At 40.4% G+C, this 26,718-nt stretch overlaps 1 protein-coding gene across 1 annotated transcript in view; it reads right to left on the minus strand.

Annotated features, from left to right (window-relative positions):
- Positions 1 to 26,718, minus strand: part of MYBPC3 (myosin binding protein C3) — a 108,398-nt gene that overhangs the window by 55,699 nt on the left and 25,981 nt on the right. The window contains exons 7-15 of the mRNA XM_072986070.2: positions 26,430 to 26,478; positions 24,241 to 24,285; positions 22,026 to 22,082; positions 16,741 to 16,764; positions 13,651 to 13,817; positions 11,382 to 11,514; positions 11,153 to 11,155; positions 9,436 to 9,560; positions 7,917 to 8,022 (exon numbers count right to left, since the gene is read on the minus strand). Of these exons, the coding sequence (XP_072842171.2) occupies positions 7,917 to 8,022; positions 9,436 to 9,560; positions 11,153 to 11,155; positions 11,382 to 11,514; positions 13,651 to 13,817; positions 16,741 to 16,764; positions 22,026 to 22,082; positions 24,241 to 24,285; positions 26,430 to 26,478 (709 nt within the window). The remainder of the gene's footprint in view (positions 1 to 7,916; positions 8,023 to 9,435; positions 9,561 to 11,152; positions 11,156 to 11,381; positions 11,515 to 13,650; positions 13,818 to 16,740; positions 16,765 to 22,025; positions 22,083 to 24,240; positions 24,286 to 26,429; positions 26,479 to 26,718) is intronic.

A 26,718-nucleotide genomic window follows, 5' to 3' on the forward strand; every position in this document is an offset into this window, starting at 1 on the left:
ATGAGGATAACATTCAAACTCGGCACTAAAGGGTGATGCAGGATTTCATCTAGACTGCTACTGAATTAAACATGACATCACATAGTTTGTGCCTGAGCAGTTTCCCTTTGATGCAGAAACTTCAGGTGGTGCAGAATGCGGTGGCCAGACTCCTCACTGGAGTGAGAAAATGCCAACATATCTCTCCTACTCTGGCCATGCTGCATTGGCTGCCCATCCGTTTCCACATTGACTTCAAAGTGTTAATGCTTACATATAAGGCCCTAAACGGTTTAGGACCTCGATACTTGATGGAATGCCTGCTTCCACCTAGATCTACTCGGATCACCCGCATGAGCCAGGAGGTGAGGCTGAGGAGCCTAACGATGAGGGGGGCCCGGAAAGAAAGGACACAAAACCGGGCCTTCTCGGTGGTGGGTCCTCGCCTCTGGAATAATCTCCCTCCTGAGATCTGCGCGGCCCCCACTTTGGACACTTTTAAAAGTCAATTAAAAACATGGCTATACACTCAGGCCTTCCCTCCAGTTAATATCTGACTTTTCTTTATTCTCTCCTTATGTATTTTCTATTCTATTGTTGTATTCTGTTTATTACAATATGATTTATGTAACTGTGTGTGTTTTTTATATTATTTCACTGTTTTTACTATATCGGAAGCCGCCTAGAGAGGTCTTTTAGACCAGATGGGTGGGGTATAAATAAATAAATAAATAAATAAATAAATAAATAAATAAATAAATAAATAAATAAATAAATAAATAAATAAATAAATAAATTTCCATCCTGTTTCCAAAATAGTCTGAAGAAGGGGGCTCATCTAGATTGAAATCCTCACATGATATACAGGGAGATTTAACCTCTTCCTTCCCCTAGCAGAATCCCCCCATTAGCATGGATAAGGCATTTTCATTAGCATCAGAACAATCCCAACCCATTCAAATACCAGTCGCAGGATGAAGAGGATAAAGGTGGCAACTGCAGCAGGAGGTAAAGAGTTAAATCCTCCTTAATTGCCCACTGAACTACATTTCTAACTCCTCACTCTCTTACCCACCCCATGCTGCTTATTTGGGGTAGGAGGGGGAACTATCCTACACTCAAGGGTGTATCACACTTTTTCCTTGTATTTAGCAATAACATACAGCAAACACAAAAGTTAACACAAGGAAGAAAATAAATAAAAATGCAACTGATAAGGGTCTGGATCCAATTGGGAGTCCCAGCAAGAGCAGATCTCCTGCATTCAGTAGTACTTGCCTGAGTATTGACTCATCATTCAGCAAGCAATTCAATGGGTCTGCTTTACCTGGGATCGACAACTAGATTTAGGTCACAGTAATTTTGCCTGCCCCTTCATGGATTGCTGCCTTGTCGTGGCAAAGGGGCTTGAGTAAATCAGAGAAGCTATGGGCTGTGCCGTGCACGGACACTCAAGACGAACAGGTCATGGTGGAGAGTTCTGAGTAAACGCGATTCACCTGGAGTAGGAGCTGGCAAGCTACTCCAGTATCTTTCCCAAGAAAACTCCATAGACAGAAACAAAAGGCTAAAAGATATGATGCTGGAAAATGAGCCCCTCAGGTTGGAAGGCGTCCAACATGCTACTGAGGGAGAGAGGAGGACAAGGACAACTAGCTTCAGAGCTAATGAAGTGGTTGGGCCAAAGCTGAAAGGATGCTCAGCTGTGGATGCAGCTGAAAGTGAAAGGAAAGTCCAATGCTGCAAAGAAAAATGCTGCATAGGAATCTGGAATGTAAGATCTATGAACCTTGGTAAGTTGGATGTGGTCAAACAGGATATGTCAAGAATAAACATTGACATCCTGGGCATCAGTGAACTAAAATGGATGGGAATGGGTGAATTCAATTCAGGTGATTACCATATCTACTTTTGTTGGCAAGAATCCTGTAAAAGAAATGGAGTAGCCCTCATAGTCAACAAAAGAGTGGGGAAAGCTGTACTGGGATAAAATCTCAAAAATGATAGAATGATTTCAATATGAATCCAAGGCAGACATTTCAACATCACAGTAATCCAAGTTTATGCACCAACCAGTGAAGCTGAAGAGGCTGAAATTGACCAATTCTATGAAGAGTTACAACACCTTCCAGAACTGATAGGACTGGATATGGATCTTGAAGCTGAGGCTCCAATACTTGGGCCATCTCATGAGAAGAGAAGACTCCCTGGAAAAGCCCCTGATGTTGAGGAAGTGTGAAGGCAAGAGGAGAAGGGGACGACAGAGGATGAGATGGTTGGACAGTGTCACTGAAGCTACCAACATGAATTTGATCCAACTCTGGGAGGCAGTGCAAGACAGGAGGGCCTGGTGTGCTCTGCTCCATGGGGTCACAAAGAGTCAGGCATGACTTAACAACTAAATAACAACAATTTTGCCTTAAATGTTCTTTGTTCTACTTTATGTATTTTCACTTTCTTTCTAAATGGTGACTTCAGTTTTTCCCCACTGATTTAATATTTGATACTGACAAATACTTCTCATGCCCTTGAATTAGCAGTGAATGATTTTTTAGACAGTTTAGAGTTTTGTTGTGAGTCTGAGTGTTCTTCCTTGGGTCCCTGACTCCAGTGAAAGCTGGGGACAGCTGCACTGCACTCTTGTCTAATGGCCATTCCACAGCTATCAATACTCTATAATAAGCATTTATATTTAAGGGAGTAGCTACGAACTAGAAGATCAGATCATGGCAGCTGCATTGTGTGTTTGGAAGGATTAGAGACTCCCACACCCATGTATACCCACATACCCCACACAGCCAAATACTTCCAGGCATCTTTAAATGAACACTGAACAACACATGAATTAACTGAGCTGCATTTTCATTAGTGTAATGTACATACAAATTACACACACACACATACACAAACACACAGTCACTAGCTGCACAGGTTTGTTACCCTCCACTACCCTCCTTCATGGATTGCTGCCTTGTCGTGGCGAAGGGGCTTGAGTAACTCAGAGAAGCTATGGGCTATGCCGTGCAGGGACACCCAAGACGGACAGGACATAGTGGAGAGTTCTGACTAAACGCAATCCACCTGGAGTAGGAAATGGCAAGCCACTCCAGTATCTTTGCCAAGAACGCCCCATGATCAGAAACAAAAGGCTAAAAGATATGACGCTGGAAGATGGGCCCCTCAGGTCGGAAGGCGTCCAACATGCTACTGAGGAAGAGCAGAGGACAAGTACAAGTAGCTCCAGAGCTAATGAAGTGGTTGGGCCAAAGCCGAAAGGACGCTCAGCTGTGGATGTGCCTGGAAGTGAAAGGAAAGTCCAATGCTGTAAAGAAAAATACTGCATAGGAACCTGGAATGTAAGATCTATGAACCTTGGGAAGCTGGAGGTGGTCAAACAGGAGATGGCAAGAATAAACATCGACATCCTGGGCATCAGTAAACTAAAATGGACAGGAATGGGCGAATTCAGCTCAGATGATTATCATATCTACTACTGTGGGCAAGAATCCCGTAGAAGGAATGGAGTGGCCCTCATAGTCAACAAAAGAGTGGGAAAAGCTGTAATGGGATACAATCTCAAAAATGATAGAATGATGTCAATACGAATCCAAGGCAGACCATTCAACATCACAATAATCCAAGTTTATGCACCAACCAGCATTGCTGAGGAGACTGAAATTGAACAATTCTATGAAGATTTACAACACCTTCTAGAACTGACACCAAAGAAAGATGTTCTTCTCATTCTAGGGGACTGGAATGCTAAAGTAGGGAGCCAAGAGATAAAAGGAACAACAGGGAAGTTTGGCCTTGGAGTTCAGAACGAAGCAGGACAAAGGCTAATAGAGTTTTGTCAAGAGAACAACCTGATCATCACAAACACTCTTTTCCAACAACACAAGAGGCGACTCTATACATGGAAATCACCAGATGGGCAATATCGAAATCAGATTGATTATATCCTCTGCAGCCAAAGATGGAGAAGCTCTATACAGTCAGCAAAAACAAGACCTGGAGCTGACTGCGGTTCTGATCATCAGCTTCTCATAGCAAAATTCAAGCTTAGACTGAAGAGAGTAGGAAAAACCACTGGGCCACTCAGGTATAATCTAAACCAAATCCCTTATGAATACACAGTGGAAGTAAAGAACAGATTTAAGGAACTAGATTTGGTGGACAGAGTGCCTGAAGAACTTTGGATAGAGGCTCGTAACATTGTCCAGGAGGCAGCAACGAAAACCATCCCAAAGAAAAGGAAATGCAAGAAAGCAAAGTGGCTATCCAACGAGGCCTTAGAAACAGCAGAGAGGACAAGGGAAACAAAATGCAAGGGAGATAGGGAAAGTTACATAAAATTGAATGCAGACTTCCAAAGAATAGCAAGGAGAGACAAGAGGGCCTTCTTAAATGAACAATGCAAAGAAATAGAGGAAAATAACAGAAAAGGAAAAACCAGAGATCTGTTCAGGAAAATTGGAGATATTAGAGGAACATTTCGCGCAAAGATGAACATGATAAAGGACAAAAATGGGAGGGACCTCACAGAAGCAGAAGACATCAAGAAGAGGTGGCAAGAATACACAGAGGAATTATATCAGAAAGTTTTGGATATCCCGGACAACCCAGATAATATAGTTGCTGACCTTGAACCAGACATCCTGGAGAGCGAAGTAAAGTGGGCCTTAGAAAGCCTGGCTAACAACAAGGCCAGTGGAGGTGATGGCATTCCAGTTGAACTATTTAAAATCTTGAAAGATGATGCTATTAAGGTGCTACATTCAATATGCCAGCAAGTTTGGAAAACTCAACAGTGGCCAGAGGATTGGAAAAGATCAGTCTACATCCCAATCCCAAAGAAAGGCAGTGCCAAAGAATGCTCCAACTACCGTACAATTGCACTCATTTCGCACGCTAGCAAGGTTATGCTCAAAATCCTCCAAGGTAGGCTTCAGCAGTATGTGGACCGAGAACTCCCAGAAGTACAAGCTGGATTCCGAAGAGGCAGAGGAACTCGAGACCAAATTGCTAACTTGCGCTGGATTATGGAGAAAGCCAGAGAGTTCCAGAAAAATATCTACTTCTGCTTCATTGACTATGCGAAAGCCTTTGACTGTGTGGACCACAGCAAACTATGGCAAGTTCTTAAAGAAATGGGAGTGCCTGACCACTTTATCTGTCTCCTGAGAAACCTATATGTGGGACAGGAAGCAACAGTTAGAACTGGTCATGGAACAACTGAGTGGTTCAAAATTGGGAAAGGAGTACAGCAAGGCTGTATATTGTCCCCCAGCTTATTTAACTTATATGCAGAATACATCATGCGGAAGGCTGGACTGGAAGAAACCCAAGCCGGAATTAAGATTGCCGGAAGAAATATCAACAACCTCCGATATGCAGATGATACCACTCTGATGGCAGAAAGTGAGGAGGAATTAAAGAACCTTGTAATGAGAGTGAAAGAGGAGAGTGCAAAAAACGGTCTGAAACTCAACATCAAAAAAACTAAGATCATGGCCACTGGTCCCATCACCTCCTGGGAAATAGAAGGGGAAGATATGGAGGCAGTGTCAAATTTTATCTTCCTGGGCTCCATGATCACTGCAGATGGAGACAGCAGCCCTGAAATTAAAAGACGCCTTCTTCTTGGGAGGAAAGCGATGACAAATCTTGACAGCATCTTGAAAAGCAGAGACATCACCTTGCCAACAAAAGTCCGAATAGTCAAAGCTATGGTTTTTCCTGTCGTGATGTATGGAAGTGAGAGCTGGACCATAAAGAAAGCAGACCGCCGAAGAATTGATGCCTTTGAATTGTGGTGCTGGAGGAGGCTCTTGAGAATCCCCTGGACTGCAAAGAGAACAAACCTATCAATTCTAAAGGAAATCAACCCTGAGTGCTCACTGGAAGGACAGATCCTGAAGCTGAGGCTCCAGTACTTTGGCCATCTCATGAGAAGAAAAGAGTCCTTGGAAAAAACCTTGATGTTAGGAAGGTGTGATGGCAAGAGGAGAAGGGGACGACCGAGGATGAGATGGCTGGACAGTGTCTGCGAAGCAACCAACATGAACCTGACACAACTCCGGGAGGCAGTAGAAGACAGGAGGGCCTGGCGTGCTCTGGTCCATGGGGTCACGAAGAGTCGGACACAACTAAACGACTAAACACACACTGCCCGATAAATGCATGAGAAAATTAAAAATAGCCTTTCATCTGTTTGTGTGTGTGTGTGTGTGTGTGTGTGTGTGTGTGTCTGTTTACAACCCTAACATAAATTGATAAATGAATAAAAAGCTCAGCATCCACAAAATAATAGACCACTGGTGTAAAGAGAGGTGGTAGACATGTTCTGCAGTACAGTGTAAAGGCACCCCACCTCTAAAGTAGAAAATAAAATATACTTTTTAAACAGGTAACAAACAGTAGCCTGAATCTTCTTGGGTAGCAATGCAAACAGTGTAACGTTTGAAGGCTAAGTGCCCTAAGATGATAAATCAATGTAAACACTATCAATTGCATGCTGAGTCATATAATTCAGTATGCAACGAATAACATTTACAGTGATTCATTAACTTGGGACAATTTGCCTTCAAAAGTCACACCGTTAGTGCTATTCAGTGTAACTAAGTAAGAAGATTTGGGTCCATGAGAAAGATAATATGACATAACATCACATGTTCTATTTAATAGGTGCATTTGACACTTAATTTTATAATACCAAATACATACACAATGTCTCAAAGATGAATGGAATGAGGAAATGGATCACGTTATTTTATCTAATCAATGGGAGAAAGCACTCACTAGTGTACCTGAGATATCTATAAATCATACACTACAACTCATCCAAGAAAAGATAATATTTAGAATATATTAGACATGGCGGCATCTTTTTAGAAGAGGTCAGAGCAAATCATCTAAATGTTGGTGCTGTGATTCTCTTGATGCATCTCGGAGTCATTTGCTGCGGTTATGCCCATTTGCAGGCTCCCATTTTTAGAAGAAAAAAAATTGGTTGGAGAGGCAACATAAAAGTGAGCGTAGCCCTGCAAATTCAAAGAATGGGCATGTGTGGTTCCCAGACCCCTGGAGGCAGTCTGCATTCCTTTAGATCCATGGATGTTTAAAGTAAAAAGTGAGAAGAACCAAGTGAACTATCTTTATTGCCTTCAGGCAGTGTGGAATCTCCCCTCAGTCTTCTGCTTATTGCCTTAGAATGGAGATCAGCTGGATCTCTCTCTGGATCCTGTTCTTACTAAACATCAAACTATATGGCCTACTGTACATGAAAAATGCCACTTTTTCCCATTATTCTAATGTAAGCATGTATCATCCTCATACAGGCTAGAGAATGAATGAAATAAGTTTATACCACCCTGCAGCTGCTTTTCATTATAAAATTTCCTTTCCATACAGGGCTTTTGAAAAAATGCAGAATTGACCAAGGGAGGTTCAGGTTTTTCCTTTTTTAAAAATCTTCATGCATGAGGAGGTTGTTTAAAATAAAAACTGGTTGAAAAAAAGGCAAACTATCACACACACACACACACACACACACACACACACACACACACACACACACACACACACACACACACACACACACACACACACACACACACACACACACTTTAAATGGTTCTGATCTAGGTTGTGACTATGATCTAGCCGCTCAGAGTGGTACCGACTTACCAGATGGGCGGGATATAAATGAAATAAATAAATAAATAAAATAAATAAATATGTGTTCTTATGCTAGAGCAAAGACAAAAAGGATCCAACATTAACAGGAGATGTACTTGAACCTTATTTTGATGCTAGGAAAAGCAGCAAACACAAGCAAGAGTTTCTATCTCTCTAGTATTTTCAAGAATAAGTGCTTGGATTTCTTAAATTACACCTGAAAATAGAGCTTCCATCTTACAGTATTGTCCACATACCACTTCACAGTCGCCCCTTCTTCGGTTACTTCTGCTTCAAATTCTACTCTTTCTCCAACCATGACCACCTGGTCTTCCAGAGGACGGGTAATCAGTATAGGAGGCTCTAGAAGTGAGGAATAGATTTGTTCTCAAAAAGAAGACGATAAAAGTTTGCACTCCATTACTTTCTGTAAAGCAATCTTGGTTTTTTTCTTTACTGTCTTTTGACTGTTTCTGTGACCTATTGCTCTCCAAACATCCCCCTTCCTGTCCCATGAAGCTGCAACCACAGAATGTTCTTGCTGGTAAACTTGTTCCATACATACTTAGTCTTATAAGAAAGTGGTTGTTTTTCCCCTTTGAAAGGCCTTTTTTGAGGATCAATATTTCGGCCTCTGCACCCTGGATTCTTTCCAAATAAAAAATGTGGGTGGGATCAACCATTCTCTTTAAAAATAATCAAGATTGGTATTTTCAATTTGTATGAGCTATTTTAAATCAGGGGACATTAAGGGTTGTTCATTTCTGCAGGGGGGGAGGTTTAAACAGTTTTATTTTTAAAAATCATAACTCAAAAAACATTTGCCCAAACATCCCCAAATTTGGCACGGAGCAGGAGCAGACTGTCTGCTATACTTGTATGAAATCTGGCACAGCTCTAAAGTCCAGTTTCAAAGTTATAATTTTTGTTTGGGCTGGCCCCATTTATAGAATTGTCTTGTAAAATGTTGATATGCTCTGCTGCACAATGACATAGTTGCACTACTGTGCAGCTATAATACAATGTACAAATATAGCATACTTATTTCTTTAATATTTTTTTCTGAAATGCATGTCTTATTGTTTCATTTTAACTTTAAAAAGTTAAAAATTTAATTTGATTTAAATTTAGTGGTCTTTTAATATTCTTCCATGTTTATACGTATTTTTCATATTTTAATTTATCTATCCCTCCCTATTTTGTAAAGCATCTTGAACCTCTGAAAGGTAGGGTATTATATAAGTACATACATACATAATTAAATCTCTGAACAGAATGTCCACTTTAGAGTGCACATTTGTTTGCTCTCAAGTGATACAATCAGGGCAAGGGAATTTTTGACCCTCCAGTTGTTCTAGATGTGGGTTCCCAGAAACTCTGGTCAGTGCATCCAGTAGTAAGGGATTACAGGAATTGTAATCCAACTCCTGTGGAAGACTAAAGATTTCCCACCCTAAAATTAAGCACATCTGATTGACTCCATGCCTCTTGAATGCCATCACATTCAGCATGTGATAGCTGACTGTCTGAGGTCAGCTGTCACACAGTGGCGAGGAATGAAAAAACCCTGATAAAGTTAAAAATAAAGCCAAAACAGCAGAAGAGAAAGGAAAAATTTGAAGGGTTGATTTTATTTCAAAGTAGGTTTTGTCTACACCCATCAAAATTAAAGTGTTTTGCCCTACAAATATTGAAGGTGAAGAATATTGCACAGGGCTAGACTTGAACCTGGATTTGTCATATCTCGAACCAACAATGATACTTAACCACGCTCACCTCTTACAAAGAGTTCTGTAAAACTCTTCTCCTCTCCAACCACACACTGATACGCTGCATCATCAGCCAATGAACAGTGGTTGATGGTTAGAATCCTTTTATTTCCAAGAGCCTCAAAAATGTATCTGGTGCAATGTAAAGAGAATCTAAATGTATTACCACAGAAAGGAGCAAGGTTTATTTATTTACCTGCTTATTTATTCTCTCTCTCTCTCTCTCTCTCTCTCTCTCCCCAATGTAGAAACCCAAGGAAGCTTAAGGTAAAGGTAAAGGTTCCCCTTGACAATTTTTGTCCAGTTGTGTCCGACTCTAGGGGGCGGTGCTCATCCCCGTTTCCAAGCCACAGAACCAGCATTTTGTCCGAAGACAATCTTTCCGTGGTCACATGGCCAGTGCGACTTAGACACGGAACGCTGCTACCTTCCCACCGAGGTGGTCCCTATTTATCTACTTGCATTTGCATGCTTTTGAACCGCTAGGTTGGCGGGAGCTGGGACAAGCGACGGGAGCTCACTCCATCGCGTGGATTCGATCTTACGACTGCTTGGTCTTCTGACCCTGTAGCACAGGCTTCTGCGGTTTAGCCTGCAGCGCCACCCCGTCCCTTGGGTAAGGAAGCTTACCAAATTATTAAAACCCAGATGGAATTAAAAAAAAAATCTTTAAGGAAAGGAAGTAGCGAAAGGACATCAGGAAGGAGACCAGCATAGCCTCTTGTGGAAAGGAGTTCTACATTTGCAAGCAGCCAAGAAAATGTCCTTCTTTCATATGAACACATGTACCTATGAGGGCAACCACTCTTGGCCACTTTGTAACAGGATCTGGCACTGAAGAGAGAGGTGTTTTTTTTACTGTTCTCATCTTGGTCTAGGTGATGGACGTACACGAGCTATCCCTCTCCATTTTGCAGATTTCCACACAAGACTGCTGAGGAAGCCGTCCATTTTTGGAGTGTGGGTTAAGAAATACAGTGGTGCTTTGCTAGACAGTTACCCCACAATACAGTTTTTTCGCTAGACATTGACTTTCCCATGGGGGAATTTTGCTGGACAATGTTTGGTCCCTGCTTCGCAAACCGATTTTCGCTAGATGACAATTTTGACAGCTTCCTCCACGCTCGCAAAACAGTTGTTTTCGGGACTGAAGTTTCGCAAGACAGCCATTTAAACAGCTGATTGGTGGTTCACAAAGCCACTTTCCTATGGCCGATCTTTGCTAGACAGCGACGATTCTTCCCCATTGGAATGCATTAAACAGGTTTCAATGGATTCCAATGGGGAAATGCTTTTTGCTGGACAATGATTTTGCTAAACAGTGATTTCAGTGGAACGGATTATCGTCTAGCAAGGCACCACTGTGTTATCAACCAAACAGTGTTTACACAAGTAACAGACACCAGAACAGATCTCCTCAGAAGCTACTTGATAAAGCAGAGGTGGTCTATCCCATTTGCAGTATTTCAAGCTAGCACTAACTTAGGTTTAAAAAAGTTCTATAATGGCCTACAGATCATGAAGCAAATATTAGTTCAGAGGGATTCAGACAAAAAAAGAGAGATGAAATTGTTTAAGATCTGAACCTTCCCACCCAAGAACTGTCTCATCTTCATCAGGAAAAAAATCCATGAAGGGAAGAGGGGCAAAAACAGTAAAAATTACTGTATTCTTATATGATGGAGAAAGAAAAATTAATAATAAACAGACCTATGAAAACTTACTTGCTAAGTGACGATCCATCGATGGGGTTCAGTTCCAGATATGGAAATTAAATGAAAATCAAAGAACATGAGAATTAGTGTTAATCAGCTGTCTTATATGATAACTGACAAGTATACCCCATTTCCCCCTCCTCCTCTAACTGAGGGCAATTGGGACAGTTACATTCTAGATTACAGTACTGTATTTGTCCAGATGGTTTTATTATTATGCTTTATCTTTTTCTCTTACCTGCCGCTCACTTGAATCTCTTGCCCATTCTTCAGCCATTTCACTTCTTCATCTGGGTTAGCAAGTTCCACTACTAACTTGATCTTCTGACCTTTGTCAACCTGGTAGGCAGGATCCAGCCTCTTGACAAAGGCTAGGGGAAAGGCATTTACAACATCAGCCCAGAGACCTTTGGGTAGTGTGGGCGGCATATAAATTAATTAAATAAATAAATAAATAAATAAATAAATAAATAAATAAATAAATAAATAAATAAATAAATAAATAAATAATTTATCCTATTCAAACATTGCTAGTTTTCCACTACAAATTTAAGAAGGAAGAGAGGAATGGAACATTCTCTAATATCCTTCAATATTCTGGAGTTTATCTACCAAATCATTTCCAAAGAGTTAAAAATAATACTTGAGAAAGTTAGAAAATTAACAGTATTCATCTCATAATTGTCACTGTTCATTACATCTGTGAAGATTCTCAGTCATCCAGGTGAAGTTGGGTCATGGCAATGGGACTTCTTTCTTGTTAGGTTGAAATATTTTGCTACTCATCCAAGATAAATTCTGATTTATCTTCCACATTGGTTTCACTTAGCTCTGGTCTGAATAGGCTCATTAGAAGGACAAAGGACTGGGGGTGAGGGATAATCCCACTTCTGCAGTCCTTCTCCACCCACTGTCATGGGTTGTTAATGGTCATTAACAGTGTTATTTCTGGTGTGTGTGTGTGGTCCTATTTCCCCTCCTGTATAGCCACTAAACAGGAGACTGGCCCAGCACAGGAGGGGTAATGGCTCAGGACTACAGTTAGCAGTGTTCCTTCATTTGAAGGACAAAGGACACTCATTTGTACTCATTTGGGCCCAAGAAGATAGGTGGTATGAGAAAGGCGTCAGGGAGTCCATACAGGTGCATATAGAAAATCCCTCACTCATCAGGGGTGGAGACCCTGGATACAATCTGTCTCCTATTTATCATGCTGCCCTTTCATCTATTCCCAGAAAGATCAGGACCAAACACACCAGAAAGACCACTGTTAACAACTCATGACAATGGGTGGAGAAGACCTGCAGAAGTGGGATTATCCCTCACCCCCAATCCTTTGTCCTTCTAATGAACCTATTCAGACCAGGGGAAAGTGAAACCAACATGGAGGATATATCAGTGGTCTCCTACCAACTCTCATCAGACTGAAGAAGCTGTTTGGATCAGTAGTGAAACATTTTAGCCTAACAAGAAGGAAGTCCAGTTGCCATGACTGTCACTGCTCATTGTTCATTTGGCTAAAAAATACAAGTAGATAACAAGATTTCAGAACAGCAGGAGACAGAGGTAGAAGTGAAGCATCAATAAATCAGGGTTGTAATAAAAAGCTTGTCATAAAGAAAAAAAGGACATATGTATTCTTGAAGACTTTCACGGCCAGGGTTCTGATGGTTGTTGTGGTTTTTTTCAGGCTCTTTGGCCGTGTTCTGAAGGTTGTTCTTCCTAACATTTCGCCAGTCTCTCTGGCCGGCATCTTCAGAGGACTGTTCATGTGAGGAGTTATCTGAATATCACCCAACAGATGATATAAACAGATGGAAACAGTACAAAATTCTAATACGCCAGGGCAAATGTAAAAGTCTTTTGCTCAGAACCAAAATCTTTGCTTGCAGGTTGGATACCACAGTTTGGGAGTTCCAGTCCCTGCTGTGTCTCCCAAGAGATAAGCCAGTCTGTGTAGCCTTGGGCAAGCTGCATGGTCCCAGAGCAACCCCAGAAGAAAGGAATGGTAAACCACTTCTGAGTTGTACTCTATAATTGGAAAACCTTGAAAAGGACTGCCATAAATATGAATAGACTTGACAGTACATAATTATTTTAATCTCCTCTTAGTTGATACGTGGTGGTTGTGCAGTGGTTTATCTTTTTGTTGTTTTTTTGAAATTCAGTGGGAACATTTGCTTATAAAATAATCTGTAAACAATTATTGCATAATGATAGCAACCATGAGATCCTCCTCTTTTTCCATCCTTTTGCTTAAGCTACGTTTCTTCACGAGACACTCCTAAGCTCTCACAATCACGTCTACATTTTATCTGTCCCCTTCTACTCGTGACCCTGTTCACTTTTGTCCCCACCAGCTCCAATTCTCTAGAATCAGTTCTTTATAATAAACAGAAGCGGGGAAAGTGACATGAACATTTGAAAAGATCTATGATTCCTTTTCTAAATAATAGAAGAGTTTGAGGGCTACTGTGAAGGGGTGGGAATCCAAACCGTCCTCTTACATGTGCTTTTCTTTTCCTCCTTCTTCATACGTTTGAGGCGTTTTAACATCCCTCGCAGGTCAGTGATGCCATACTGGAAGGCAATTTTCTCGTACTCTGAAGGAGGAGCATTCCGAAGGATTTCCCAGACATCAACTTCTGGCTGTGATTCAGTTTTTGCTTCATTTCTACCAAAAAGCAGTATACAGCATTCTATTAAAAAGGGCTTTTATATAATCCAGGTTTTCCCATTTGTATATCTCTGTAGAACCAAAGACATTATTCCTGAAATTTTACAGTTTCTTGGTTAAAACGTCAATCTGCTCAGCTGTCTATTTTTGATCGGGACACCTAAGGCATAGAAAAACTAAGACTGCATTTACACGTCACAGTAAGTCAGGATTTAGGGTGGTGCATGCTTACTTCCACTTTGTTCTTCCCACTCACTGAAGCCAATAAACTAACAAGACATTAATTGTTTACTGTACTTCCCAAACCCAGGATCTGCCTTTAAAAAAACCTTATTTTTTATTCCAGCAAGAAGCCAGAATTTATTATTGGCTTCCAAATCCTGATTAGTTTAAGAACAACAAACTACGATCCTTGGTTTGGAACTTTCAATAAATGTGCTTGCTTATGTGAGCAGGAAGAATAGAGGAAGCAAATAGACACTTATCAGCATCCTGCTCATTCAAAGTAAGACAGGAATCCCAAGCCTAACTGATAGTCCCAACTGGAGTAGACCCTTTGGAACAATATGGTTTACATAAGTGATGATTTAGCTTTAGTTTTGCTTGGATCTATTTTAGTTGGGACCAGTAACTGGATTCAGGCTCTGTTTTACCATTTCATGCAAATGTGCTCAGATTGTCCTACTGGCATTTCCTCAGGAAAGATTTGGAGTAGCCAACACAACTGGACTTTCACTTCAGATTTCTAAACCAGCTCTTTAAGAGCATCAGTCTTGTCTGCCTTGGAATAAGGGTAATGGAGGTCAGCTTGTGAAGAAATAGACAGTCTTTCTCTGTGGTTTTTACACAAAGACTGTCTAGAGCAGCGGTTCTCAAATGTGGGTCCCCAGATGTTCTTGGACTGCAACTCCCAGAAATCCTGGCCAGCACAGCAAGTGGTGAAGGCTTCTGGGAACTGCAGTCCAAGAACATATAGGGACTTCAGTTTGAGAACCACTGGTCTAGAGCCTCTTGGCGCAGTGGTTAAACTGCTGTATTGCACCTACAACTGTGCTCACAATCTAGGGTTCAATCCCAGGTAGCCGGCTCAAGGCTGACTCAGCCTTCTATCCTTCTGAGGCTGGTAAATTGAGTACCCAGCTCGCTGGGTGGGTGGGGGGACACACAACGTGTACCCGGGATAGTTAACTTGTAAAACGCCCAGAGAGGGCTTGAAGTGATTTGGGGGAGGGCTGTATATAAGCAGCCTGTTTTTTTTTTTTTTTTTTTTTTTTGCTTTTAAAGGGATCATTGAGTGGGGGTTTCTGTGAGACACCTGCCTCAGCCTATTGTTGTTGTTATTGTTTTATTATACATGGGATAGTGACTAATTTAGTTTTTCCTTTTGCAACATCTGAGTGGTAATTTCTTTATAAAGTGACACTTTTAAGTGGAACTTTTAAGGTTCTCACAATGACAGCTGAATGCATGTGGTATTGCTATGCTTTCCTGAAATGCAGGAGGTGGACAACTCCCATGGTAAGCACTGTAGGATAAGTCAAGCATGTGATTTTTGTGTGTAGAATAGCATTAAAGTCTGGGCATCCATGTCTACTCCTTCCTGGCTGGGATTACTGGCTAAGTACAAAGGTGTTTGTATGTCTGTTGCACTTCCACAGCATTTATACTCTGAAAATTGAGTGCAAGGGACTTGGGAGACTACCAAAAAGTATATCCATAGGCACATGGAGTCATTTCAAGCCAGGAAGGAAGTGATGCACCAGCACAGAGACCTATGAGCCTTCTTGTTGCACAAGCTCTGGTAGCAGTGGGGCAAGGCACATCACAGAAACACAATACTGACAGTGGGCTGACAGTGAGCCTTCAAGAGTTCTAGCGAGAATAGCAGCATTGCTACAGTTCCTGACCATCCCCCCCCCCCGAATCTATCTGGCCATTAACAAGAAAAATACATTCTCTTTGATTCTGGATTGGCCCATTAGCTGGTTAGCTGCGTTCTATGTGGATTCTGGTCATATTTCCCCCTCCTGTCTATTTCAACAATCAGGTAGCCCAGCAGCAGTTTTGGCCCACGTTTTATTCCTTGGCTCTGTGATATCACAAAGACCCACCTTTGTGATATGATAATACGTTTGTCCTGTGACATCATAAGGACTCATTTCTTCGCATCAAATTCTGGTTTTGAAATTTTATGGAATGCATTGTCACTGACTTAACAACTCTAAAACTATCTATGGATTTTAAAAACAATATTAGATGGAACAATAATATAAAATGTAGACTCCCAACTGAATAACATACCCAGAAGCAGTAGTTAACATGTAGATTGGTTTATAGCACAAATACTTATTAAGAAAACTGACAAAAGGGACACCTTACGAGAAATGCATTTATTATACTACAAACTTAAGCTGACTGAAGAATAACTCTAGTTTATAAAAGCATTGGCTATAATAAATGCATTGGCCTTGAAGACAGGGGCAACCAGAAGACGGCTATGGAAGTACAGGCCGGTCTCTGAGGAACCTTCTGTAGATCAGAAAAGTTTTCTGATGCCCAGCAGCTGCAAAAACAATAGCAACAAAAACCTCCTCTTCTCCCACAATTGTATGTTGTGACATTCGGAAAGCTTGGAATGACCAAGAGCAGGTTTTGATGTGGAAGGTCTGTGAATCCCATTCCGTTCTTTTTATCCAAATTAACCCTTAATCTCAAAGTTCTGCCAGTTATAGTATCTTTTGTACCAGGTCGCTGTATCTCAGGGTTGTAGCAAAAAATGAAATACTTATAGATCTCATAAGCTTGAACTTTGGCATCCCTATTTTAAGATGCTACTAATATTCTGTGTTATTTTGACAGAAGACACTAATTGGGAGATACTGATTGACAATTAGCAGAGAACATTTAATGAAAAGCTTACCGATTTACTGAGCGCAAGAAACTGCTGGACTTGAGAACGATGCAGAGAAATATTTGGAAGAACCATGCAGCATCCCCATGAGCAAGAAAAAGGGCAACATGTATTAGCATTAGTAGCCATCACAAGAGCAAGCCTACTTTCCTTAGCAGGGAAACTAAGGATTTACGGTAGTGCAATATAAGGCACAGAAGCTGCTGCACATCAGCTCAATTCTATATACTCTTAAGCTCTATCGTTTCTACTAATAAAAAAAAACGCTAAGCCTTGGTTCATCCTCCTCTTCCCCACTCCCCAAACCTGACATTTTTCCCGAATACATCTATTTGAGTTCATACAAACAGTGATGTGCTTGCAATGTTTACACAGAGGCCACCCATTTCAACCAGTGGGGCTTAGTATCGCTGGAAAAAGCAAAACACACATACTCATGTTAGCAAAAGACATACTTTTAGGAAAGCTTTTCTTATCAGTCTGCATCAATGCTTATGCAGTGGAGTTTATGCTTTGCTAAGATTACCATAAGTAGAATTAACAGATTAAAACAAGACTTAAAATTGCTTGCAATGGTGAAGCTGTGTACACATTCTTATTTCAATGTAAGTTAGCTACTCTGGTAAATTTTTTGAGATAGGAAGGAATGAAACAGTAAAGGAATTAGAGATTGAATGAGGTTTAATGTATTTTTCAGGATATCTGGCATTATTTGCAAAAAAAATCTGGATCATATCAATAAATCAGTCTACATAAGTCTCAACATATATTTAGTGAAAATGGGTAAGAAGGAACAGTTACAACCCTGTCAATGTCCCCAAACTTCATACCTTCTGCCAAATGTGCACATACTGCCCTGCATCAAGCACCAGCTGGACAGAGAGAATCTAGAGATGTTTGTGGACATGTAGAATTCCATGCAAACCTTTTGCTGACCCAAAGGAGGGTGGCTAGCTCTGCCCTCAGCGTGACGTGCCCCCTTCTACATCTGCCATATGTTCACAGAATGCATGATTTCCATGTGATGAGAACTAATGTAGACTACCATTTCCCACAAACCCAGTAAATAGAATGGATCAGGGAGCAGTGGTAGTAGGGCACGTTAAAAGATATTATGCTGCTCATTCTTCTACCACATTTTGTAAGGATGGGAGTAGTGAGAACCTGCAGCCTTTCAGATATTGTTGGAGTCCAACTCACATATCCTCTGATAGGTGATCATGATGCTGGGACTGTTGGGGGCAAGAGTACAATGACATCTGGATGTTCACAGGGTGCCCACCCCTGGCTTTTAGAACTATATTGCTTAGAATGCACACCAAATGTATGACTTGAACCATCTCCCACCCCAAAAATCCCAATCTTATTTCAGAGGATAAACAGGAGCAGCCTTTTCAGTACTTAGAAAGATCACCAGGTAGCAGTGAGAAAGAACCCTGCCTCAAATCCTGGAGAACCATTGATGGTCAGGCTTCATCGTACCAGTGTAGATGACCAATGGGTTGAATTGGTAGACAGCAGTTTCTTATGTTATCTGCCTACTCCAAACTTTTTGTCTTTCTTAACTGTATGTAAAATATTGTTGGTGGTACAATCATGGGATTGGACTGGGACTCCTCTGCATCTCTCCCTCTGCACCTCTCAAGATCACTCTTGAGAAGGAATGCCTCTACATCACACATCTTTTCATCCTGACTCCAATTACCGGTAATCGCCAGTGCACTATTTTTCCTATAATGTGCATAATGTGCAATCCAAGCTATAGAAACACAGCAACATTTTATCTATTAATTTGGAAGCAATAAGGTGTTTCTGGATGAACCTGCTGAATAAAAATGTAAGCTGCTGATGTGTTCTAAACATGTGTGGAAAGCTAAAAATAGTTGTGTGTGCCCCAGCAATGGTTCTTTCCTATCTTATTACCTTTGATTGAGTCAAACCCGTCAGCTGTCACCTCTTTCAAGGTCTCCCTTCACCATCCCATGTAACAGCACAGTGACAACTGTTCCCTTCCTCCTGACCTCTTCCTGGTCTATGGCACCTCTACATCAATGTCATCTATTTAGATTTATTTGTCAGAAAATGAAGACCCATAACAATATTAAGTATGGTATCCTTCTTTCCAGGATGCTCTTCAGGAAGACAATCACCAGCTAAATGTGTGGGTGAGAAACTGTGAATGTGACATTTGGAGGATCTGTTTTGGTTTTGTGTTGTTTGGGGAATTCTTTCCCCTGGATTTCCTCTGTCCACATGGATGTCCAAAACAGAACATTACAGTCCTCTAAATATAAAGCACATATTCTTCTTCCATCACTGCTAATGTGGACTATAACTCCAGGAACAACTACTATAAATAGTCCAGATGTGGAAAAAGTTACTTTTTGGAGTAACCTAGTATTTCTCAGAATACTAGGTAGCACCCCATTTCCATCACAGTGAAATGTTTACTTTCTGATCTAAAGAATAGACACTGAAAACCAAATATTTAAAAACTAGTTTGCTGAGAGTCAACACACTTTTAGAAGCTAACAGTGATTCTACCCAGATCCATGTTCTAGCTAACAGATACGAAAATGAAGCCTGTGTGTACCCCTTGCAATCACCAAATAAAACAAGCAAATTTGTAGGATAGGGGGGTGAAAAAGCACATGCTGTGACAAACAGGTCTCTTTCAAACACTGGAGAGATTTCCATTTCTAATAATGTGCTCTGTGTAGCATCCAGTTTGAGCCTATGTTGGTTAACAAACTGTGCAATATTAAGCACAGCAAATTGGAAATAACCCTGTTGCCCTCTTTGTGATTCACTTCTAAGGGCCAAATCAGGCAATCAGACAAGCCATCTCTACTCTTATTCTACCATGATCTCAATACAGATTAGGCCTCTTGCACTTTCTATTTTTTTTGTTGTTGTTTAAAAAAATCAGTGCAATTGTGTGGATGCTGTCATGTCTCATTTGGCCATAGGTAAACATTTAAATCAAGCTGCACACCAGTTATTACATCATTTTTGGGAGAAATAGTGCAATGGCTCAAAACAAAAGCAACACAAATGTGATACATCCTGTAGAATTTCCTCAGGATCTGCAAGACTGGGGGCACATTAGGGAAACTAAATTCAAATATAGTTTCCATAAATTCAGTTAATTTCTGTTAAACGGAGTTACCAAAACAGCAGGGGAAACAAGATCACTGTCTAGGTTTAGGTGATCTGCCATTACTTTCTTTTTAATAAAAGAGAAACCATGTCTAAAATACAGCTGCAAGCCAAGTCCAGCCTTGAAGAAGCTGCTTCCTCACTCAAGATAGCTGGCGGGATAATTCAGTGGAAAGACATGAGTATTTATTTAGAGGCCCTTTAATGGGCAGCTACAGTTCAGATGCACTGCTAACTTTCCAAATAATCTCCAGGGTTCCAAACCAGTGATTCTAACATCTGAATGAAAATATTCTATATAAGACTTAGTAACAAAATATATGATGACAAATGATACTTTTTTTCCATTAAAACTTTCATAGCATTAAAAAAAAGTCCAATCAATTTTATGATGGTAACTATCTTCCTTTCCTTTTTTCTTTTCTTCTTGTTGCCAAGAATGCTCAGCAAAAAAATGGATAATGACTACTTTGGCAAAACAATGGAATAATGTTGTCATTTTATGGATACTGTATTAAATAAAGCCAAGCACCAGTTGCTGTGACTACACACCACTTAAAGCAACATAACTAAACTGAGGCCCAATTAATGCATCACTGAAGCAGCATGGGATCCTAACCACAGGAAAGAAACAGCCATGAAAACCCTAAAAGTTATTTAAATCTGGAGCTAAGCATGATTAGCAGAAATGTTTGCAACCTGGATACTATGATTAAAAAAACAGGGTGACCTTAATTATTTGAAGGACCCAAGAAACATCTGCATAATCCAACATGCAGAAGAATGTATTTGGCCCTGGTGTGGTATTACATGGGTAGAGGTCTCAGCTGATACAGGGATGGAAATGAGATCACTCATCCCAGATCACCATGTTTGGACAATAGCATTTACACAGCAAGGACAAACTGAAGATCCTGTTCTAATTTTAAAACTGACTAAAAGGGAAGGGAGGCATTAAAACATTTAGGAAGTTGAATTAATTTAGCATTCTACTCATAACCCTTGCAGTGCTATTAACTATATTTTAAAATAATGTATGGAACTCATGGTGCTCCAAGTTGTGAAAGGGGAAAAGAGTGTATCTTGCAAATCCTATAGCCCTTTGACTTCATTTCTTACAAAGAACTTTATACACAAATTAAAATAAAAGGTTACTCTCTGTTCCAGGCATCAGAATTCCAAGAAGTGTTTCCAGATGGAGATGCAAGTTCAGGCAGGCAAATTATAAGAGACAAAACAAAGAGGCAAAGACAAAAAGAGAAACACAAAACATGAAGAAGGAGAAGAATTACCATTCTTTGTTACAATCAATCAACAATCTCCTTGATAGCTGCTGTTGCTTACAGCTTAATAGCAGGAGCACTGTCGGCGATTGGTTTGCATAAGCACTGCTAACATGTCATCTATATTTGGGCCTAGATATTTCTCATGCGATCATGGTAAATATGACCTTGGTTCTGCAGATGTAACATGCTTTACATCAGCTTGCCTTTTCAAAACGTCTGGAAACTTCAATAGATCCAGAATAATGTGGCTGCTGTGTTGCGATACCTGTAGTGGCTACTGGTCTGTTTCCAGGCCTGATCCAACATGCTGGCTATGCCTTTAAGACCTGGGGGTGAAGCTCTTCAAAAGATGCATTCTCCCATATGAGCCAGCCCAGGTTTTAAAATCTTCAGTGGAGGCCCTTATCTCAGTTCCAGCTTCCCTGGAGGTGAATATGGTGGACTCATAAGAGAGCATCTTCCTTTTAGCATGAAAAGACTCTGAGAAGAATAACGTGGTCCCCTTTTTTTGTTATCCTTCCACCAGTAGAAAAAAAAATTTTTTTACTCAGAAAAGTCTTTCACACATAAGCTGATTTGTTGTTGAAGGGGGGGTCTCACTACTAGAGACACTACTTTTGGGGGCACAATGTAAATCCAAAATTGCCTAACCAATATGCACTGTCATTTTGCTTGGCTTGGAGATACACAGGCCACACACTCAGTTGACTACTATTTTGCTTGCCCAGGCATGTGACAGGCAGGTAGAAAATTGGGGAGGGGAAAGACACAGCTTAACTCATTCTGGCCTTTAGCTTCTCATCCCATTAATTTTGCGTATGCCTATGCCCTGCAGACATTCATACTCACCTCTTTCTTAACAAGGCACTAAAATCCAACTCCCGACCATCTTCATGTCCATCCATACTGTACAGTAAAGCAAGTAACACTGATAGTGAACAGTACATAAGCGGAACACAGTAAGTGAAAAAAAAAACCCTTTACACAAAGTTGTAGGTGGTACAATTAATTCCATGGCAAATCTGAAGGTCAAATTAAGTTTCACAACTGTGCTAAAAAAACTTCAATTAAAAAAAAACACCTTGATTATCCCCACCTGCCCCAAAGGGTGACACTTCAGCTGATCTAGCAGCACATGTTGCCAAAGTGTTGGTCCCATCATACCCCATCCCTTTGGCCATGCTGGATGGGGCTGATGGGAACTGAAGTTAGACAGAGCCTTGTGGCACAGTGGTTAAACTGCAGTACTGAAGTCAAAAATTCTGCTCACAACTTGTGTTCAATCCCAGCAGGTACAGATAGCTGGCTCAAGGTTGATTCAACCTTCCATCCTTCCCAGCTCATGGGATTATAAACCATGCAGAGAGTGCTTTAAACCCTATGTGGTGGTTTATAAGCAGCAAATTTTGCTTTGCTTTGAGGTTCAACAACATCAAGAAGATCACAACTAAGTTATTTTGCAAATACTGCAAAATTAGGTAAGTTCCGAGCAAAATGCGAAACAAATTAGTTTCTTTCTCATCCTTAGCCACAGATTTTACACTCTTGCTCTAAGGTGAAGATAACAGTATTCTCTCTTTAAACAAACTTGTGTAAGTATTTTGTTAAGGCAAAAATGCTGAGCTTTCATTCAATGAACCACATACACAACAAATATTCCATCTCTTCCACCAGATCATCCTGTGTTGACTAAAGATTGCAGAAAGACTCAAGGAAACAGACGTCCGTCTGTGAGTTAAAGTAGACTTAAGGAAAACCACTAACTATTTTCTCTTTTTTTTTTTGGTTCTGAAAATTTATAGAGGAAATCCTACCCAGTTCCTAACTGCATTGCACCTGCTATCTATCATGCAAATCTATTTTTCTTTTCTACAACTATTATTAAATAACTAAAGATAAACACAATTAATGGATTTCCTGAATCTGTGTGCAGTATTTCAGTAATTCATTCCCTTCTATCATTGCTGAATAGTTCCTCAGTTATAAGGAATAATTTTGGGGGCAAAGGTTTTCAGAGGATAACATTAACATTTTAACATTTTCAAAATTCTGGGGGGATTGAATCTTTCATTTTGACAAGAACCAGCAATAGGACCAAGAGGACAGAGTTTTAATCAAGTAATTTGTACGTTGCCACTAGCAGAAGGAAGTGGAATTTTGTGGAGCATATCAAACATTGTGTACTTATACAACATTCATTATGAATCAAATACATATATTTAAAATGAAATTGCATAAGTTTCTAAAAATAAAAGGCCACTTAAAACCGAACTTATATCCTGAAAGTTCTATAAAAATGATGAAGATAATTTTTAAATGAAATATTTATTTCAGTCTTAAAGATGCCTACAATAAGATCCAAATTGATTTTTGTTTTATTGATGACTATTATATTTCAGCTTTCAACTTCATGATTGGATCCCTGGGTGTTCTTGGACTGCAACTGCCAGAAATCCTGGCCAGCACAGTTAGTGGTAAAGGCTTCTGCGAGTTTTAGTCCAAGAACAGCTGGGGACCAAAGGTTGGGAACCACTAGTCTAGAACCATAATAAAATCTGGGTTATATAGAGGAAAAAGAAAGCCTCTTTTGCAATTGTGAGTTTATGTGGGAATGGCAGCAAAAACCTATCTGAGGAAATCAATGGGTATCCAGGAGAAGCCAAGGAAAACAGGAAAGCATCCATGGCTTCAATTCAGTATAAAAGCATTCAGAAATGGCTTGTAGACCAGGACGATACTGGGGCACATCACTCGAAAATTTGAAGGGGCACCCCATCTGCCTTAGCCGCAGGCTATCTATGAAATCACTGCTTTCACAGAATAACACATACCGGGCTCATTCTCTCCCTGCAATTAAATCGATCTCCCTTGAAGGCCACCTGCTAAAGTAATTGGTTTGTGTTTGCCTGACGCTTTCTTAAAGACGAAGATGTTTTTTAGTGTAACAATGAGACAGGCAAAGAGATGAAATGGACAACACATTTTGATTGCTTCATTTAAGTGGGCCTTTGGGCGACATTTCATAATGAGGACTGGGTGTGGATATAGAGTTAAACACAGATACCTGGAAAAGGCTGAAGTCATCCGTCTTCCTCCTCCCACTGTGCTCCTAAACCAGAGTCACAAATACAGAATTCAGATGGGCACAACCCCACTCCTTCCACCAGCATTTTCAGTCTAATTTCTCTCATTTTCAACTTCCCAGCTTTCATGGGCAAGCAACGAGCCATTAACATGTGTTCTCTCTGTGACTGGCAGAATCTATCTTAGGTCATGAGGAGAGGCCTTTCTTTCACAGTCCTTCTGCAGCACCTAACTCAGGGTTGCCATGAGCTGGACCATGCCCAAATCTATTGCAGATTTGCAATCGATTTGACCATGTATTGTTCTTGCCTTTCTATGGCTGGGTGTTTTGGACAGTGATGGGCCGTTGATTTGTAAGGCTGAAACACAGTTCTTGGGTTGTGGACCTTTGCTGTGTTAGGATTATCTGATATCTAACAGCAGAATGCAGCAACCTGGTATGGAGGTTGTGACTACTGAAAATAGTTACATTCTAAAATTTCGCATTAAGTCTTCTCCGAAAGGAAAGTGTTTATATCCATTCAGGAATAGTGCAGGAGGAAAATATTCATCAGACCTATCTACAGAAGTCTGAGCATGGAATTCTAATCAAGCAGCTTTTATGCAAATTCTGTCTAATGGTATGACTACACAGCAACATGAATGTGAATTCACTCATATTCATGTGCTGTCCAGTTGCACAGGGGAATTTGGGTCTGCCTGAGTTAAGTGGCCACACAAAGGGAACAGAAGAAAAGCTTTGCTTATTACCCTGTTTTCCCCAAAATAAGACCTAACTTGAAAATAAGGCCTAGTATGATTTTTTTCAGGATGCTTGTAATATAAGCCCTACCCCCAAAATAAGCCCCAGTCAAGTGAAACCCACCCTCCACCACTGTGCAGCAACCAGAAGAAAATGACATGACTGTATTTGAATAAATGTAGATTGTTGTACATGAAAAAAATAAAACATCCCCTGAAAATTAGCCCTAATGCATTTTGGAACAAAAATTAATATAAGACCCTGTCTTATTGTTGGTAAACATGGTACAGTGGTGCCCCGCATAGCAACGATAATCCGTGCAACCAAAATCGTCGCTATACAGATTCATTGCTATGCAAAATAAAAAAGCCCATAGGAGTGCATTAAAACCCGTTTAATGCATTCCTATGGGCAAAAAACTCACCTTTATGCGAAAATCCTCCATACGGCCGCCATTTTCGCTGCCTGGTAAGCAGGGAATCCGGGCGAAAACTCAGCGGGCAGCCATTTTTTTAACCCAGCGGCCATTTTGGAACTGCCAATCAGCTGTTGGGAAATCATTGTTATGCGAAAATCGGTAAACGAAATAGCTTACCGATCATCGCAAAGCGATTTTTTCCCATTAGAAACATCGCAATGCAATCGCAAAAACAATAGCAAAAAATTCGTCGCTATGCGGATTCATTGTTAAACGGGGCACCCATTAAACGAAGCACCACTGTACTTATTTGAAGCTCTGTAGGTGGAGTGGTTAAAAGGAATTGCGTTAACAAACTATAACAAGGCCTTCCTCCTCTGGTTTTTCTAGCTTTTAAAAGAAAACTTGCTGCCAGAGAGAAGTTCTTAAGCTTTTTCTTTTTTTTAAAGAGAGAGGAATCTTGCCCATGTAGAGAGGAGAAGCTATATAAAGAAGAAGAAGAAGAAATCTTGCCTGCAGAGAGAGGCTTTGCTGGAGAAAGTCCATGCTGGTGTGATGGTTTTTCTAGTTTATGTGTGAATGTGAACAGTTCATCTTCCCTCAGGAGGCAAGGGGAAGACGCTGAAGTGGCAAAGTACTGCTTTGTATGTGGCACATCCTCCCTTTTCTGCATCAGTTCAAGTGATTACACATCTGAACCAATGCAAATAGATCTGGTTTTGTGTATTTAATTTTTTAAAAATAGTGCAGTGATTATTTAAAAGTTATGTAAGGACAAGTTAAAGACTGTTCAAAGAGGGTCTTATTCATAAAAAGAGATTTAACTGTTTTTTTTTTTTTTTAAATTAAAACGTTCCCATTTTCTCTATAGCATCCGAATAAAGTTCAGGGTAGTTGGGTTTTTTAAAAAAAGCAAATTTGGGAGTACGTAAAATATGAAAATATAAAAATATGGAAAAGTTTTCATTCCTATTACATTGCCAGTACAAGTATGTGTGATGATACTCACCCTCGTCGGAATGCTGGGCGGATGTCCAGATCACTTGCTGCAGGTGCCTCTGTGAAAGCATGGATTATTAAAACAGAACAAGGCAATTGTCCAAATATGTTTACATCAAAGACAACACCAGGAACACCCTTAGCTTTCTCTAGAATTGCCTCCCCTGTACATTTGCTGCATTCATTTCAAGACTGAAGCGACATGAACAAGTTTGTGATAGGAGGAGGAAGAGACAGAAGGCACAGAATTTATCCAAAAGCTACGCAACAAGAAACTCTCAGTAATTTATTCTGTGTAA

Source organism: Pogona vitticeps, chromosome 1 (assembly GCF_051106095.1).
Source record: "Pogona vitticeps strain Pit_001003342236 chromosome 1, PviZW2.1, whole genome shotgun sequence".
NCBI lineage: Eukaryota > Metazoa > Chordata > Lepidosauria > Squamata > Agamidae > Pogona > Pogona vitticeps.